This window comes from Triticum aestivum, chromosome 6B (assembly GCF_018294505.1).
Source record: "Triticum aestivum cultivar Chinese Spring chromosome 6B, IWGSC CS RefSeq v2.1, whole genome shotgun sequence".
Taxonomy (NCBI): Eukaryota; Viridiplantae; Streptophyta; class Magnoliopsida; order Poales; family Poaceae; genus Triticum; species Triticum aestivum.
The window spans coordinates 477,439,835-477,458,532 of NC_057810.1; the positions used below are offsets into that span (position 1 = coordinate 477,439,835).

The 18,698-nt window shown below is 42.5% G+C and overlaps 1 protein-coding gene across 2 annotated transcripts; it reads right to left on the reverse strand.

The window, feature by feature from the left end:
* Positions 1-200: 200 nt before the first annotated feature.
* On the reverse strand, positions 201-18,322 carry LOC123137553 (regulator of nonsense transcripts UPF2). Of its 2 annotated transcripts, XM_044557356.1 has the most exons (17): positions 18,049-18,322; positions 17,840-17,981; positions 17,429-17,510; positions 14,895-15,097; positions 9,003-9,347; positions 8,346-8,450; positions 8,111-8,238; positions 7,217-7,390; positions 7,040-7,121; positions 6,383-6,661; positions 6,109-6,306; positions 5,723-5,824; positions 5,384-5,635; positions 5,060-5,278; positions 4,644-4,814; positions 3,774-3,959; positions 201-1,638 (listed from the first exon to the last, which is right to left on the reverse strand). In XM_044557356.1, the coding sequence occupies exons 2-17, from the start codon at positions 17,915-17,917 to the stop codon at positions 676-678; spliced, it is 3,567 nt and encodes a 1,188-aa protein (XP_044413291.1). In that variant the 5' UTR covers positions 17,918-17,981; positions 18,049-18,322; the 3' UTR covers positions 201-675. The 2 variants fall into 2 exon arrangements, with proteins under 2 accessions (XP_044413291.1, XP_044413292.1); XM_044557357.1 differs by lacking the exons at positions 14,895-15,097; positions 17,429-17,510; positions 17,840-17,981; positions 18,049-18,322 and adding an exon at positions 11,744-11,764.
* Between the last annotated feature and the right edge of the window lie 376 nt (positions 18,323-18,698).

Here is an 18,698-nt window from a genome sequence, read left to right on the forward strand (position 1 = left end):
AACTACTCCCACCCTCCGATCCAAATTAAACGACGCAGCCTCTATACAGTGTCAAATCATCCGAACTAAATGACTCTATACAATGTCAAATCATCCGAACTAAATGACGCAACCTCTATAGAATGTCAAATGGACATTCTACGCATTGTATAGAGGCTGCATCATTTAATTCAAATCGGAGGGAGTACCAGTTTTTAAAATAAAATAAAAACTTTAAGGCAGAACCTGAGCATGGTCGGTGTTTATTCTCATCTACTTATTGTTTATACAAACACACTGACATGGCATCCAAGCAACAATTCTGGCACATGGAAGATTTGCAAATAGCAGCACCACATCTACATTCAGGTAAATATGCACGCTCTTAAGTTTACAGCTGAAGCAAGGTGTCTCTCTAAGATAAAAGAAAACCTTCATGTACACATTCACAAACCAGCCCAACTGAACAACTTCAACAGAAGAAAGCCTCTTCAGACATTCTACTCCTTGGTCGGCGGTATTGTCGTTTTATTGTCAAGTGGGGTCGGCTCTATAGTCGACGCAACACTCATATTCAGAGGTGAGAAGTCTTTCTATTATCCTGTTTACGGTCCTGTCAAATAAATTCAAGGCATCCTCTTCTCCATTAGGAATTTGACACCGTTGCCCTGTCAAAAACCTCAGGACAACTAGCATTCATCTTCTCCTGCCATATCCTTGGTAGAAACCACCAGCGGCGTGGTGACGCCGAGCGCCTCCCCTGATCCAACCATCCCAATTGCCACGCCCACCTGATCTAATACTGCTGCCGGTATTGCTCCCTCCTTGGCCCCAGTTCCCCATTTGTGACGATCCGCCATTCATTTCTTCCTCCTCCCTCTCGTTGTATTCAAGGATCCTCCGCTTAATGTTCTGCTTCTCCTCAAGCTCGGCAGCTTCTTGCTGCTTTGTGCTCTGTACAAGAGAGCAGTCGCCAGGGACGAACATCTGCTTCGTCTGTTGCTTGTGCCCTTTCTTCATTAGCACCTTAACACGCACCTTGCTGCCACCACCAGCATTACCACCCTCTTCATCCACAGTTTCTTCTCCACTCTCTGACTCCACAGCCCTTGCATCCTTTGAACCTTCAAGGACATTCATTGGTACCTTCATGTTCAAACTGGACCTGGAACGCACCTCCGATTTACGTGACTCCAAACTCTCCTGTAGAAGGGCTTTCAGCTCTCGGTCAAAGTCTTCTTGCTCCTTGGGATCAACCTGCAAGACCTTTTGCCTAACCTCAACACCCTCATCTTCATCAGAACCAACAGGCATCCCATCGTCCTCATCATCACCTTCGTTCTCCGATGCATCATTTGATTTCTCCTCAGACAGAAGATCTTCTTCATCTTCATGACCACCAATGCTGCCACTATCTGAATAGCTCTCACTATCTGCGCCTTCTCCATGATCCTTACCATTTCCCTCAGCTCCATTCGCTGAACCCCTGCCATCATCATGTGGCTGCCTTTTCTGAGATTCATTGTCCGAGTGCCTTTCACTCTCAGGTTTCTCTACTGAGGCCACACGCTCGTGTTCTTCGAGTTCAGCTAATGCAGAGTTAAGTTCATCTATTGATGAATATCTGGTCATGTTTGGTCGTAGCTCAGCAAACAAATCCTGAAAGAACATATGGAATAGCTCACTGAAGGAATGTGCAAGTAGAGCTATGGAACATATTCGATTCTACATTAAAACTATCATGTTGACTTTTCTTTTAACTCCTAATACAAAACAACAGCATTTATTGCTTTATTACAAAAATAATAGGTTCATCTAAGATATTGCCCTGTTTCTTTTGTATAGCATTTACTTTGGAACATGTGCCTTGTGCCTTGCTGCTGCTACAAAAGTCAAGGCTCAACACACTACATTTATCGTTGTTTATTTTCTTTTACTCATTCTATTTTTAAAATATTAATAGCATCCAGAAGCCAAAAGTTCTTGCAGAGTGTTGTTCGACATTCTCTAAGAGCAAAAAACGGCCTAGTGCACTGGTATGAATATTTTGAATGGTTCAGGTCTTTGCTGCCTGGTTGCAAAAGGAATATCAAATATAGCATGCAATACGATAATGTTTGAACACACGCCGTTTGATATATGTGTGCACTCTTATAATTTTCAACAAGGTGGAGCTGGCTTTCAGAACGAGAGCTGGCTGTCGCCAAGCTCAAACACAAGCAGTGGGCCCCATGTTATCGCTAGCTCAGTGCTGCTGTGTTTTGTTCTATGAGATATTTAATCCGCAATCCACCTCATGGGACTTGGGAGGTCTTTTTCCCTACTTGAACATTTGAGCTATCTTTCATCGGCTAGCTGTGGGAGTGGGATAGATGGTTGATAGAGACTTGTTAAGTATTGGTTATGTGCTAGCATGGGTTGAGACAGTCAGGTTTTAGCTCAGTAAAATCCGTTTTGCCGCTGTTTTTCAATGAAAAATAAGGTTTCAGTAATATGGGTATACTAATTTAGTTCCTCCTATTCCTTCTTCTTTTTGGATTAGCTCCACCAATTCAGAAAAAGCAAAGTCACAAAGGAGCGAGACCCACATGGTTCCTGATTCTCAGAAACAAAAGGGTTGCATCATCTACTAGGTATAAAGTTGTAACCTATATCTGACTATCAACAAGTCCACTGATCTTCAGAAGCATGATGATATTTATAAGCATGCAACATTGTGAATGTAAAAATGCAAGTCCTAAATAGTCTCCTATCGGTAAGTGCATGGATCTTCAGATGCCCGTCAAAAACATATTCAACTATCAACAGCTCCACTGATCTTCAGATGCATGTCGAAAACATTCCTTTGGTTAACTATTACAAATGTGAATGCTATGATTGCTACAGTAAAGTCTTTTGACTCAAAGGATCGAATCTTTCTCTCATTATCAAAATGTAGAACCTACAAGATAGGAACTTTGCTTCCGTAGACACCCCCTAGAAAAGTTTATGGATTCCAATGCAGATTAAAGATGGAGATTAGAAGGTATCCCTTTAATAAAAAAGGATAATATAGTCTTTTGTATCCAAATCAGTCTATCCAATATGTTTGATCTACAGGCTAATATGGTGATAGCCTTCTTAAGTAACTTTAAGATTCATGCAAACTTTTAGGACCCGAATATCCAGCAAACGTCAGAAGTTTAGACACGGCAAATCGAAAGTTTTTCATGGCAAATTATGTTCGTCAAGAATGGCAAGTTTAGTTGGCAAGCATGGCAAATCCGTCTCAGTTCAATTTTTTTCCAGGAAATTGCCATGCTTGCAAACTAAATTTGCCATACTCGTGTCAATATAAATTGCCATGTCTAAAAATCTGACATCAGACTTTTAGCATTTTCGAATTTTGAGAGGGAGGGGGGGGGGTATCAAGGCAAAAAAAACTCACAAGATAAATATTCTTGTCTACCAACAATAGAAATTTAACTGTATCCTTTTTTTGCGAAAAGAAATTTAACTGTATCCATTTTAGAGGGAATGGTTATTACTTTATAGCTCAGCAATTATCACTGTTAAAAATCTCGTCCGATTTAATCAGCCAGTTAACCAATTTATCGGCCGATTAACTGGCCGATTCACCTATTAATCCCCTACTCGCCAGTGCAGTTACCAGTTAACGATTTCCTGAACATTGGCATTTATAATGGAGTAAGCTCACAGAATATTTATGCATGTTGGCAAACTGTTCACACGAGAAAGGAACTAACAGAAGTATTTATGCATGTTGTGAAGTTATACATGAGAAAGAAACTAACCTGAATGTCAAACTCTATGTCAAGTGGTAAGGGGCCTTTCATAATAATGTATCTTTGAAAATGTAGCAAGAACTTGTCAAGCTTTCTTTTGGACGAGCCTCTAGTGAAATAGTGGCCACAAGTCTGCAGAAGTGTTATGATCAACCTGATCCTGAAGCAATCTTCTGGTGGATCCAACACATCTTGCTGTGCAAGAAAGAAATTAAGAGTGATTGATCATTCTCAGACATATGCTTGCAATAAGTAATATGATAAAAAAGAGGAAATTAAGGTTAATGTCATCAAATTTCTAGGGTGCAAATAGTTATCACACATAAGAAATAATTTAACAGTTCTTTATAATTGACAATTTTAGACTGTGCCGTACATCACATGCAATCACCTTTTGCACTTTGATTTGAGCACTAAATCAACATGGAATTTTGTAAAAATTGATACTACTTTTAGTATTCTAGCACTATTAAAATACAAAATCAAATATAAATGTCTTAGCAAGGAGAGGAGACAAGTTTGCTGTGAATAGTTTTTCTCATTTTTTGTACCCTTAAAAAAGAATGGATTTGAACTTAAAATTTTACACATAGATACACTAATTTGAGAAGTGCATTTAGAAACCTTTGGGGGAAATGATTTTGGTGTCTGAACCAAAAGCAATTACATGAAGGGTAACTGCAGAGGATATGCCGACTTATAGCCAAACCCAATAAATCTAAGTAACACTTCTATTAACATCTAAAATTATTACGACAATCACACAAGTCTTTACATGCCAGCATCTGAACCACATTTCAACGATGATAAGGAATAGCACCGGAAAATGAATTAAGGTTAGCAAAAGTTTCAATCTTACTAAAGGATGTAAGTGCTTACTTCATAAGTCCCATGACCAAACATAATGATAAGGTATAATGTCTCAAATACAACTGAGGAGTCAATATGCTTGTAGCTGTACAGCTCTCCAAGAAATCGCATGTGTGCAAGTCGTCTTTGTTGCATCGCATAGTCATTCAACTCCAACCCAACCCTTATCTCTTCTAAAACCTAAATCAAATTAGATAAATAAATTAACTCAATTGGATGCTAGCTGATTGCACCTTCTCCAAAATAAACTAAATACAGCCATTCTCATAGGTCAATAGGTACTCTAGAAAATAGTTAACTTTGCCTGCCATTGACATGTATGAGTTTGTCACATATATGCTTGTGCAATGAATGTAAATTATATCAACTAGATTTTTCTTTTGGGATCAAAAACATCATTTAAGGCATCAATTATAGGAACTGACCTCATCTACCACTGCAACAGCAAAGTCATCATGATAACGGCTAAGCCCAGCAGTGAGAAGAGCAATCAGGTGAACTTGGCTGTACTTTCCCTTGTGAACCTTTAGAAAGCACTTTACAAGGTATTGCTGGCACTCTACCCAAGGTAGCTTTCGTAACTGGCGAAGAACATGCTCAACACTTGATTTGTCGAGATCTGAGAAAAGCAGCTTCCTTATGTACTGCATAGGAAGAAAAAGAAGCATTGTTCATTATTGCACTCCATAGATACGTGAATTTAAAGGGTCAGAGAAACAGAAATAGTCAGAGAAGAAGTAAAATCTTACTTGATACAAAGGTGGGCGAACTTTTGAAACTCTCGCAGATCTTTCAGGTGGTTTACAAAGGTAGTAGGCATTTTCTACAAGTGTACTGTGGCGCGGATCCAGATTCTTAACATTTTTCAATCGCATCAGTATCTCCAACATGTTAGCCATGCGGATTGTAGTTTCAGGTGAACGATATAAAAAACGTCCGCATGTCTCGAGAAGGTTGCAGGCCACGTCAATATTATGATGACTGAAATCATCTAGGCACGCCTGCAACATTAAACAATAAGCTTTCTCTAAGCAACAGGTGGAAGTGCAAAAAGCCTAGAAATTACTACTCCATGTATAAGACAATACCTTCAAACAACTAAAAACAAGAGCCGCTGGTGCAATTTTGAATTTGCACAATTCTCCAATAAATCTTATATTCTTTATTTTTGTTTCAATGTTGATCTGATCCTGTAAACAGAACAGAGAAGTACATCAGTTTATGTAGGTATCCTGTCCCCCTGGATTTAAACTCCAAGATTCTCCTAATTTAAAGGATGTGGGGAAGGTCCTGGAGATGTTTGATCCATGAATTACTGTTTATAATGATGTTAGTATCTTAGCTTAGATTCTAGACTTACCAATAAATCACAAATATTGTCAGGGATGGATAGACAAATCAGTATGATAGGAAACAAGAACTTAGCAATGAGAAGAAAAAAAAGCAAAGAAACTAATAGTTACTATGATCATACCTTTTTATTTATTAAGAAGTTGAACTCCTCTTCAAGCATGGGGAGAAGCATAGTAGGGACATCTTTCATACATGATGACAATGTGGCAATCATTCGAGAATAATAAGGTAAAAGCTCCAGAGAAGTCCTTGGAACACTGAATAAGGCCCGCACAAGTTTTTTCCGGCTTGCTTTAGAATTCAGGTAGCAAAACTCAACCTGGAGAAACCAAAGTAGCTTGAGAATGATAATGAGCCTCTGTGAAAAGGACAGACAATACAGCAGGAGTAAATACCGTCAATTGATCAATAAGATCACGGCTCACACATCCTGGCAACCTCTGTAGCAGGTTGTCCAAACTTCCACCATCCAAGGCTCTTACTTTCTCTTTATCTTTTTCAGTTTTCCTGTCCAAATCCTTCTCTTTCGATTTTTCTGCCTCTTTTCCCTTATCCTTTTCTTTTTCTTCACTATCTTTAGCTACATCATCTGCCTTTCCCTCAAGTTGATCTTCAGTGGCAGAAGAAGTCTGAGCATTATCATGCACTTCAGTCTCTTGTTCCGCATTCGACTCCTTCAAAAAGAAGATGCATACAATGATTTACTGCTGAACCCAAAGAAAATAATAATGCTTACCAAAAGAAAATAGAAATTATCTATACACCACTTCAAAAACAAACTATATGTTATTCATACTATCCAGAAGAAATGAGAAGAGGATGTACTCAAAATGTCGGACAATTATCCAAAAAGGAAAAGATCAGTTCTTAACTGCTGATATGTTGCAAACAAGCAATATAATCACAGAATGACATCTGGCATCTAACAATCCAGTTTACACCGCTTCAAAAACAATTCAGTTTATAAAAGAAAGAAAGGTATTATAAAATCTTCTCGGACAGTGCCAAGTGAACTGGCAGAATGAACTGCTTTTAAGGTATCAGAATCTTACACTAGATTGTTCACGGCCCTTAGCATGTTGCTCATTCAACTTCTGTTCAGCCTCTCCCAATAAGACAGCAGGTACAAATGCTCTGCTCAGAAAGTAGACTATGTAGTTTCAGAAGAAGAATCTAGTAAAATAACATAGTTGGCAAGCTAGAGAATTGGCAATAAAATGAAGAGGAACCTTAGATCAGGTAAAGATTCATAAAAAGTCTTGGTATCGTCATCATCCCAGATAGGTTCCAGCACAGATGGTTCTTTTCCCGAAGAGGGGGTGACATCAGTTCCCGTAGTAACCCTTGTTGTGTTCCCATCATCTGGCATCACCGGAGGCTGCAAGTCAATAGCTTCAGCTAACCTGCAAAGGAAAAGGTTGCAGATCCTCATTAATCATACATAAATAGTAAATACATATTCGTATGAAAAAATTGGCATACTATTAGGCAAGCGTTAACAATTATTCATTTCTAACACATCTAAAAGATACAGCTAACTGAACATCTATGGTCTTTTGCAAAGCTGAACATAAAATAGTATTAGCTTTAAATTTGTCGAGATGTGTCCTCATTTGCTTAATACTTGTTTTCAGTTTTTCAGGTCTTTCCTTAGAAGGAAATATGAACTAGGAAGAAAATATTGTTTGAATTTTCATAAAGAACCGATAGTAGACTACAGAATCAAAAGGAAATCTCCGCTGAACTTCTCAGGTACGTATGAGGGAAGCCGACCCTATCAACACAGCTAATGTTGTCTCCTAGTTGCAGTAAGCATGGATGACTCTCGTTTTAGTAAATACAATATTCCCATATAATCATATTATTTTGTTACATTATCAAGGATATAGGGCATGAGAGGTAAGAACCCAGTGGTGGCATAGTATTGCTGGAACAACAAATTCAGCTAGCAAATTACAAGGGTCAGACATGTGCTTATGTGTTCTATAACCATACATCCCTTAGAAAAAGGGCATATGCCACAGTGTTCAACCTACAAATACCAGAACTAGACAAACTGCAAATTATGCTGCTACGAGTGAACACAGAGAGGTTAATAATAGCATTCTCGAATAGATACTCACGAGGATACACCACGTAGTAACTGATCAAAAGACTTTCGGAGCTTCTCATATGAAGCTGTGTTCTCATCACTTAATTCACCTTTGGCACTTAAAACTTTTGCATTCTCTGCCTCCATCAGACGAAGAGACTGGATATAGTGTATGGTTGCGTACATGCATAGAGATATCAGAAGATAGTTAAAGGATAACAAATAGAAAAGTACAAAGTAGTAAACAGAAAGGGCGTAGTAGTTACCGCATTTTCTGATTGTAGTAGTTCAGACACAGCATCATAGTAAGAGTTCAAGGCTTTCTTGAAGAATTTCTTCTGATCAGCAGTAACATTTAAGTCCTTAAAGAACTGCGTCCATCAACATTTTATAGGTAGGTTAGCTCAGTATGGGCACTGAAACATATCAGTCTTCTGACCAATAGGTGGCATATAAGTGCAGGAATGGTGCACTGGTAGACTCCTGAGAATAGTATATAGAACAGCATAGGATGGTGAGAGCAGGCACATTTATCACACTCATACTTTCATGCATGCAGGTCTATCCCATGCTTAGGCTTGTGCACCAATGAATCAATTAAAGTACCTGAAGTTCCCAACCATTTTTCACTTAAGGCAGCCATCTGCTTTTTAAAAGCCTAATCTGTGTTAGCCCACTTTGCCATTAGTTGGAGACTCATCAATTTAAGTGTTCACTGATCATTTTTAAAGGCTGCAAACATCATGTGCAGTTGTGCACTTACTCAAAACAAAACACAAATGTAACTTTGGGCTAAAGGATGTGCCTAGAACTCAGTAAGAGCAGCTAGCTCTACTTATTACAGTTGAAGTCAAATGTCATGATCATTTTTACTGAGACCACTTTATACCTAATAAAATTATTTTGGCACTTCAATCTCTTACCTCATCGTAAGATTCATGACCATGAGACCGTAACCCTATAAATAACCTCCCTTGACGAACAAAGGAAGAGAGAAGAGACAGATTTGTCTGAGTTGCTTCCCGGTCCTTCAAATGCTCCAGTGATGTAAGATCTTTTATAATGTTTACAAAGATACTAGCATCTTCAACTATTCCAACAAAGTACAGTTCAATCAGTAGTTTCAGAGTGCTTCTCTTCTTCATAGCTCTTGAGTTTTTGTCTGTATCCAAATCATCTCCAGATTTACCAGGCAAGAAGACCTTCAGTAAACCTTGTATAAGACAAGGAGAGAAGTCCTTGTATCTTTGATGAAGCAATGAGCAAACCTACATTACATTGCTAGAAGGGTTATAAAACACATAAAGCCGCATAGAAGTGATGTGTTTGGAACTTCACATGTTCATCATCAAATAAACCTCAAATTCTAAAGTGCTGTGATGAAGCCATGTAACAGCAAGATGACAATAAGCCAAAAAAAAACTGAAAACATATGTGTTGAATGAGTGGCTCATGTACTACTGGCCCAGGAGCCCCAGGCCCACACCAGAGTGGTGGCTGACCTAGTTCAGGTCGAGCTCCAGGCAACAGAGAAGAGAGCCGCCAGAACCATCGAGCTACAGTGTGTTGAGCTCCTCATCCGTTCCCCATGGTATCAAAGGACAGGGCGGCAGAGGAGGCAGAGCGATCAGCGGGGCTATTCTGCCACGCGGTGGCGGCGGTGCTGGCCTCGGCTGACATGGCAGAGGAGGCACACCCGGCGGAGGTCGCAAGGGAGGACGCGGTGCAGGTGCACGCACTGCAGCAGTGGAAGGAGGCTGTGCACGTCGTTGAGCTCAACGGGCTGATCCAGAGGGTGTTGCGGGAGCTGCCGCCGCGGCTGGCCGTGGAGGTTGAGGCGGCGCGGCTTGGGCGGCACGCGCAGGCCACCGAGGTGGCGACGGCGATGGTGGTGGCCACGGTGCTGGAGCCAGCAACGCCAGGCTGCTAGAGAAGGCACAGCTGCCAGGTGCTGGTGCTGCTGCTGAGGTGGTGCACGCAGCTGGCGCTGCTACTGGGTGCCGGTGCTGCTGTAGGAAGAGGAAGTGGTGTGCGTGGGAGGCGCTGTTGAGGGTGCTGCTGGAACTGCTATTGCTGAAACTGTTTTGTTGCTGCTGCTGCTGCTGCTGCTGCTGCTGCAATAGCCGCAGGTGCTCAGGCTGCTGCGTGCGGCTGTTCGAGGAGGAAGGGAGGGGCTAGCTGCGGCGTGTGGCTGCCTGGGAGGAAGATGGCAGGTGATGAGGTCGTGGATATGTTCAATAACTTGGCGGTGGAGGATTCGGTGAGGCCGGATGACGGATGTTCGTGTGAGGTAGAGGTTATCGAGGAGGAGAGGCCTGTCGTGGCTAGCAAGGAAGTTGAGGAAACGGGTAGAGGACCGGCAGCAACTGTTGCTACCGCTGAATACCAAGCAGCACCAAGTTCGGCTCATTTTATCTGTACAAATGAAGGTGACACTGACTCATGTTTCTATAATCAATTCGATCTCCCGGGCCAATCCGAGGACGCCTACGAAAAGGTTGTTTAGATTTACGAAAAGGTTGCTTGAATTTACGAAAAGTTTGCTTGGATTTACGAAAGGGTTGCTTGGATTTATTAAAAGTTTGCTTGGATTTACTAGCCACAATTGATGCTCACAGAACTGATCCGGAGTGGGTTCTAGACTCTGGTGCTTCTAAACATGTTGCAGGTGACTTCAGGGAATTTGAGTCATACGATCAGCTCGCTCCCTCTCAAAGTGACACGATGTGTACTGCTGATGGAACATCGCAGCCTAGTAAGGGTATTGGGACAGTTCAATGTACACCTGCTATTAAGTTATCTTCAGTCCTACATGTGCCAACTTTCCTGGTCAATATGCTGTCTATGAGTGCTCTGATCGACTAGGTGGACTGTAGGATAACACTTGACAGAGGACTGTGCTTGATTCAGGACAGGCTGACTGGAAGGAGGATGGGGACTGGAAAAAGGCGTAGGGGGCTGTCGTTCAGGGACCGTGAGGGGCTTGGTCAGATTGGCAGCTTTGTGTTTGTGGCAATTGTGGAAGAAAAAGAATCCTTGGTGATGAAACATCACTGTAGAATGGGGCATGTATTGTTTGATAAAATGTACAAGTTGTTTCCTGATGTAATGAATGGAGTAGATAAGAACAAGCTGAAATGTAATGTGTGTGAGTTTGGAAAACACACAAGGACGTCTTATGTGAGTAAGGGACTTGGGAGTATATCCCCATTCATGCTTATTCACTCGGATGTGTGGACAAGTCATGTGGTGTCGGTTAGTGGTGCAAAGTATTTTGTGACCTTTATTGACTGCCCCTCACGTATGACATGGGTCTATTTGATGCGTCACAAGGATGAAACTTTCCAATTCTTCAAGAATTTCTACGCCCATGTGAAAAATCACTTCAATGTTTAGGTACAAATGTTAATAACTGATAATGGCACCGAGTATGTGAACAAAGTATTTGGGACTTTCTTATCATAGCAAAGGATTTTGCATCAAACCTCGTGTACTCACACTCCTCAAAATGGAGTGGCAGAAAGGAAGAATTGACATATTCTAGAGGTTGCTCGATCGCTGATGTTCACTATGAATGTGCTGAAGTTCTTGTGGAATCAAGCTGTGATGACTGCGACATACCTGACCAATCACACATCATCGAGAGTACTGGGTATGAAGTTACCTCATGAGCTACTACTGGGAAAGAATGATTTCTAGGTTCCTCCCAAGTTGTTCAGTTGTCTGCTTTGCCAGGGATCACAGGCCATCTGTGGGCAAACTGGATCCACAGGCTGTCAAGTGTAACTTCATTGGGTATTCTTCTGGGCAGCGAGGCAACAAGTGTTGGAGACTTGGAGTCCTGAACGGAGGACATTAAACCCATTAAGCATCGCGTGAAGGGCGGCTAACCAGCTATGCCATGTGGCGCAAGCTGGTTGGCCGCGGTGAAAAAGCTTTTGGGATATTATTTTTAGATGGAGGTGAGGAATTTTTTTAAATGTTTTTTTCTTTTTAGATGAAGATGATGACCCCATACATTTTTTTAAGTGGAGGGCCATACAAAGTGGCACTCGCTGGTAGGCTACATTGGTGATTTTTTTTTCTTTTCTTTTTACTTCTTTTTCTAGATGAATGTGACGATTTTTTTTAATGTTTTTCTAGATGGAGGCGAGGACTCCATGTATTTTTTTTAAATGAAAACGTGCGCACAACTTACTCTCAAGCGGCGTCACAGGGTGACGCCCCAGCCACTAGTTTGTGAGCATGGATGTCACCTTCAGGGAATCCGAACCATTTTATGGTGAGAAAACTGGTCTTGGTGGCTTATTCCAATCTTGACCATACCCAGACTGAAGATGGGGAGAGTGACGGTCGCTGTGGTGGTGCCGATCCGGTGTTGCAGCAACTAATTGAGGGTGATATTCTGGTACAGCGAAGCGAGCAGCAGTCTCAGCAATTGATAACACCAGCGAGCTAAGGACCGGTTTGTGATTGATGGGGTGCCCAGCCAGGCAGGCATGCTCCCGCTTGGATCGGTAGTTTGCCGAGGTGGACAGCAGAACAAGAGGAGCAGCTCAAGGTGTATTCGAGAAAGTGAGGTGATGGTGTTGCACATCAGGGAGTAGCAACTAGATCAGCCACAGCTAAAGTGTATTCACGGAGGGGAGGTGATGGTGTTGCACATCATGGGGAGCAACTAGATCAGCCACAGGCGGAACAACAGGGTAGTACTGATGTGATTTCAAGCTCCTCTGATGGGGATCAGGCTGAGCATGAGTCAGTGTCTACAGAAGGGTTAATTGATTTGCCAATTGCTTTGAGATAAGGTATTCGAGCAAAAGCAGGGATACCAGAGGAACGATATGGGTTCGATGCCAGTGATATTGGAAAATGTCTCCTATGAAGCATTATCTCCAGCCTACAAAGTATTTGTTGCTTCTCTTCAGTCTGTGTCAATTCCGACTAAAAATAAGAAGGCAAAGGAGGACTAAAAAATGTGCATGGTCATGGTGGAGGAGCTGGAGGCTTTTTGCAAGAACAAGACATGGGTACTAACACCTCTTCCAACAGGAAAGAAGGTAGTCAGCTGCAAGTGGGTATACATTCTGAAGCAGAATGTAAAAGGAAAGATTGATAGGTACAAAGCAAGGCTTGTGGCGGGGGGTACAGCCAGACCTACGGCATTGACTATGATGAGACCTTTGCTCCATTAGCAAAGATGAACACTGTGAGGATTCTGATCTCCTGCGCTGCGAATTTCAGGTGGTCTTCACATCAACTTCATGTGAAGAATGCTTCTTGCATAGGGACCTGCAGGAGGAGGTCTACATGGAGATCCCACCTAGGTTCTCTAGGTCTGAGACTGCTGGCAAGGCATGTGGGTTAAAGAAAGCTCTTTATGGTTTGAAACAGTCCCCGGGAGCATGGTTCGACAAGTTCAGACGTGTTGTATGTAATATGGGATATGGGCGGTGTAATGGTGCTCATACACTATTCTACATACATGGAATAGGGAAAATCACTATACTTGCGGTATATGTGGATGATATTATTATCGCAGAGGATGACAAATAAGAAATTACAAGAATGAAAGAGTGTTTGGGTAAGGCCTTCGAAGTCAAAGATTTGGCCGACTCAAATACTTCACGGAAACAGAGTGGTCAGGTCTGCCAAGGGAATTGTGCTATCACAGAGGAAGTATACTTAAGATCTCTTAAGTGATGTAGGAATGCTAGGATGTCGGGCAGCCTCAACACCAATTGATCGAAACCACAAAGTGATAGCTCAGTCAGGAGAGTCTGTAGATTAGGAGAGATATCAAAGATTAGTTAGGAGGTTGTTGTACTTATGTCAGACACGCCCTGACATTGCTTTTGCAGTAAGTGTGGTAAGCAGATACATGCATGAACTTAGGAGTGATCATCTTGAAGCGGTGTACAAAATTCTGAGGTACTTGAAGGGGACTCCAGGAAGGGGACTATTATTTGAGAGTAACAGGCATCTCGTGGTGGATGGGTGCTGTAATGCAGATTGAGAAAGTTGCCTACATGATCATAGATCAACCTCAGGATTTTGTGTCTTTGTTGGTGGGAACTTAGTAGTTAGTATCATGAAGTAAGTAACGGGTTGTTGTGTCCAGGTCGACTGTAGAGGCTCAATATAGAGCTATGGCTCAAGGGCTAAGTGAAATGTTGTGGACAAGAAATTTATTAGAAGAATTGAAGATATTGAAGGCTAGTTGTGTGAATGTGTGGTGTGATAACAAATCAACAATCAGCATAGCAAACAATCCAGTGCAGCATGATAGAACATGCGAGATAGAGCTAGATGCTGGGATCATCAAGATAGAGCATGCGAGTTCAGGACAACAGATTGCAGATTTCTTGACTAAAGGATTGGAAACTAAAGAATGCAATACGTGTGACAAGATGGGAATGATAGATAGATATCGCCCCTCTTGAGGGGGAGTGCTAAATGAGTGACCCATGTACTGCTGACCCTGGAGGCCCAGGCCCATATCAGGTCGAGCTCCAGGCAACAGAGAAGAGAGCCGCCGGAATGTTCGAGCTACAGTGTGGTGAGCTCTTTCCATTCCACAATATGCAACAGCACGATGTTGACCAATAAGTCCAAATGAAATGACTGAGAACATATGCAGCAACACGGTGTAAAAGATATCACTAAAGCAGGAACAGTCCGATTATGTAACCCAGAGGCTTGAAACAGACAAGTCCAATAAACAAAAGATCTTGCTCAAGCACAGGGGCCGGCTCTATGACACAGGCATATTTGCTTATGTACTGAGGCGAATGCACATTACTATCATCAATTACCTGAACTGCAGCTTGTATATCAGCAGAACGAAGTTTAGCCTCGCAAATATAAGAAACTGCTTCACTGACAAATTTGCTCAAGTTAACACTTTTCAACTCATCCATTAATCCATCCTTTTGTTCATCATTTATTGTTTTGAGCTTCTTTATAACTGTTGTATTTCGTTTAATACTTGAGTCAAGAGTCCTCAGGTAGTTTGCATCTGAAATTAATGAATAAATGTCAGATCATAATGTTGTCGCAGAAACATGTGCATGACTTGTCAAGATCAAAAATTGTCTACTCAAAATTATAAATATTAATCTGAAGAACCAAGAATGGAATGAAATTAAGTAAAAGGGAAAAACTTGACTATGAAAATGGAGCAGCTGAGTAACTACTAGCTTATTTTTATTGCTATAAGGCTCAAAAAGCTATGCATATGAACTACAGAGATTTTCTGATGCCCCATCTGCAACAGAAGCTCATACTGAGATGTTTGTTGTAGAGAAAATTAGAACCAAAAAAATAACAAAATTAAAATGTGATCAAATAAGAATAGCTAAGCTAATAGATCATACACATAAATTATACAAGTTGTAAGAGTGAGATTGGGGGAACAACTTCCTTTATCAACATGGCTGAAAGGCAAGTAGAGAGGTAACAAAATAGGCTTGTTCAACCTGGGACTGAGATGCAGTTATATTACTTAATTTAGTCGTGTTCTACCTACAATATACATATACATCTGCATCTGCATCGGTCATAAATTCACACAGTCCCTCCTACGTCCATATGCCTTTGAAGTTGCATTGAACGCGTTTTGGTTCTGTAACCCCCCACCCCCACCCCCACCCCCCTCCCCGGTGCACACAAAAAAAAAATTGTCCTTTCATTCTAATTAAAACGGTTGGGTAACCACCCAATGGGGTATCTTTGCGGTCCTGCCACCAGAACGGCCATTGCGACCATGGTTCTCAAGTCGCACGACTAGTCGACGAGTCGCAAAAAAATGTCGACTACTCGAGTCGCGACTAGTCGCAACTGCAGGCCCGACTTTCTCCGAGTCGCTACCCCAGAACAACTCATCGTCTCCAAAACCATAATTGCGACGATGCCGCTGCCACTGGGATCCACGTGTGTCGTCTGGGACTGGGTCACTGGGATCGAGTGAATGCAAAAAAAAAATATGTAAACACAAATACGGCTGGGTGTGCCAGGCTGCAGCGGCGCCAGCGCTTGGCCAGCAGCCGACCGCATGCTCCTCAACATCCCAGGCGAGCGTCCCAGACATAGGCGATCTCACGAGCGTCATGGCGGAGGGCTGTAGGTAGGCTGCGTGTCCGACGGCAGCAACCTACAGACACCAAGGCAAGAACGGCGAGTGGCCTGGCTCTCCGATGCCTGCCACCAGGGAAGGTCGTGGCGCATTTGTGTCATGCCTCACGCGGCAAGCCAGATGATGCAAACACACATCCCAGGGTCCACAGTGCGTCCCGGACCCGGGCAACGCGGTCAGCCACGCGGCGAGGCAATGGGCGTCATGAATGGCGGCAGCTGCGCGCATGGCAGAGTCCGCGCCGACAGTGAATCCGGAGACCATCGTGAGGCCACGGGCGCCATGGATAATGTCAAAGCCAACGTAGGCATCGTGGACGACGTCAATGGCGACGAAGCATGTTGTATTTAGATCAGCGGTGGATTTGGGATAGGAATACCCGTGGGCAATCAAACGGATGATCAGGCTTTCCATATATATAATCTTTTCATGTAACAAAATACCCCTTTTTAACAAAGGGGTAAGTTCTAATCTCCGTCGTCGATTTGCCTCGAAAAATGTAAACTTTTTAAAGGGGGGTGTAGCGAAGCGCAACCGGTATTGAACAGCCTCATCCCACTCACCCTCTTCATGCACGTGAAATTGCCCTTAAGCAGAGCTTCATGGACAGCTTGCAGTTGGTTTGTTGTGCTGTGCTCCGTTGTGCCATCTAGTTAGTTATAGAGTCTCAATACATACTAACTGGGGTAAGTTTTTGCTATCATGGTTATAAAAGAAGATAGTTTAAACTAATTGCCTTATCCAGAAGCAGGGATAGAGAAGTGCTTCTAGGAATCCAACACAATGTCAAAAGGAACCTTGGTTTACTATAACAGTCTTGAACACTACTACATAGGGCTCGAAATATAATTTAATTGGTAGTTTGGTATGGCTCTGGTCTAGCAATTGAAGTGCAAGGAGACAATGGCAGGAAACTCAGTGTCTGCAACATCTACACTATCACTCAAGAATAAGAACAAAGAATGTTTGTGGCACTTCACTTGACCTCTTTTGTGCAGTGCACATGCTATACATCTATATGACTTTAAGCAAATGAATTTCACGTGTTCAAATGGAACAGAACTTGCTTGGGCATGTAAAATACTTTGTTCCTGCCATTCAATACAACGAGACGCAAAGCCTTTGCGCTTTCTCAAACAAAACAAAAAAAAATGAAACATAACTTTCATCACAACTTCTATGGAATGGCCATTAATGAGAGAAAACGATGACTACCTGGTCTCTCAGGATTTTGATTGTTTCGGCGAAGGGCAATCTTTTGATCCATTAGTTTTTTGTATTCTTCAATGCGAGCCTCCTGCACACAGTGACTTGCAAAGTAAGAAAGCTGAGATACCCAATGTAAAGAATCACATGAGTTGTGAATCTTCGAATAAGATCTGTCACAAAACCCTAGGAAACATACCACCAGAACTGTACTAATAATCCAATTTGAAGAAACAATTTCTAGTTATAGAAACTAGAAACCTACAAGTAGCAACGCAGCAATTGTGTGTGCAGTGCTAAGTAAACTGCGTCTCACGGCGTGGATAATTTCTGTTGGTAAAATAACAACCTCGCCAAATCTCAATACTAATCAGAGGTTCCTCGCAAAAGATATTGCTAGCAGTGGCGTGTCAGGATTACCTCATCTTCCTGTTTGCTTTGCCGTGCATCGTCATCTTGTTTAGTGTCTGTGAGGTTCTCGGTCTGACTGCTCTCCATTTTTATTCACAGCTACGACGAGACGGAGACAGGGGCGGATCTAGATGGTGCGCCGGGTATGCACCTGCAAAGCCAGAAGTTACGAAGGTCGGTTGGATTTAACCAATCGCTGGATGAAAACAACCTCGTACCTCAAAACTCAATGGGCAAAGACTGTGGGCGGGGTGGAGACGCGATGTCCCCTCGAGGAAGAACGGGAACGGCGATGGCAGCGACGCGCGTGAGAGGCCGGGGTGTCGGAGGTGGGGGAGAAGGCGTCGGGGAGGGGGGCGTGGGACTGAGCCCTCGGGTGCGAGGCGAAGCGGGATTGAGGCGTCGCCGGTGACGCTGAGGTACGGCACGGCGGCAGCTGCAGGAGAGATTTGGAGCCGCGTTGCTAGGTAAGGACTCCGGGCGAAGAGAAATGGCATCAGAAGAGTATTACGCTAACTGTAAACTGTTTTTTTTTTTGCAGCAAGTCATTTGCTTATGCAACTAACTCACTCCGCCCGGAGGTTCTAAATACTGATTCCAGATTATTATTATCATATCATTATTTTTCAAAAAGATAACCTCGCATAACTGACCTACATTGATCTGAACTCTGTTTAGCTCGACAAAATTGCCTCATTTGCTTGCCGACGCTTAGAACATCTTCAACGGCAGCCCTAAAGCACACCCGTGAAAAAAAAATCATTTATAGATAAAAAAAAGCCTCCAGCAGCAGCCCTATAGTTATACTCCCTCCGTTCCAAATTACTCGTCGTGGTTTTAGTTCAAATTTAAACTAAAACCACGACGA

Excerpts from the sequence above, each read along its gene's own strand:
- LOC123137553 (XM_044557356.1), bottom strand. The coding sequence starts at position 17,917 with ATGGAGAGCAGTCAGACCGAGAACCTCACAGACACTAAACAAGATGAC. Across the intron at positions 9,348-14,894 it reads ATATACAAGCTGCAGTTCAG|GTTTGCTCATTGCTTCATCA; the intron begins GTAATTGATGAT and ends AATGTAATGTAG. Across the intron at positions 1,639-3,773 it reads ACATAGAGTTTGACATTCAG|GATTTGTTTGCTGAGCTACG; the intron begins GTTAGTTTCTTT and ends ATGTTCTTTCAG.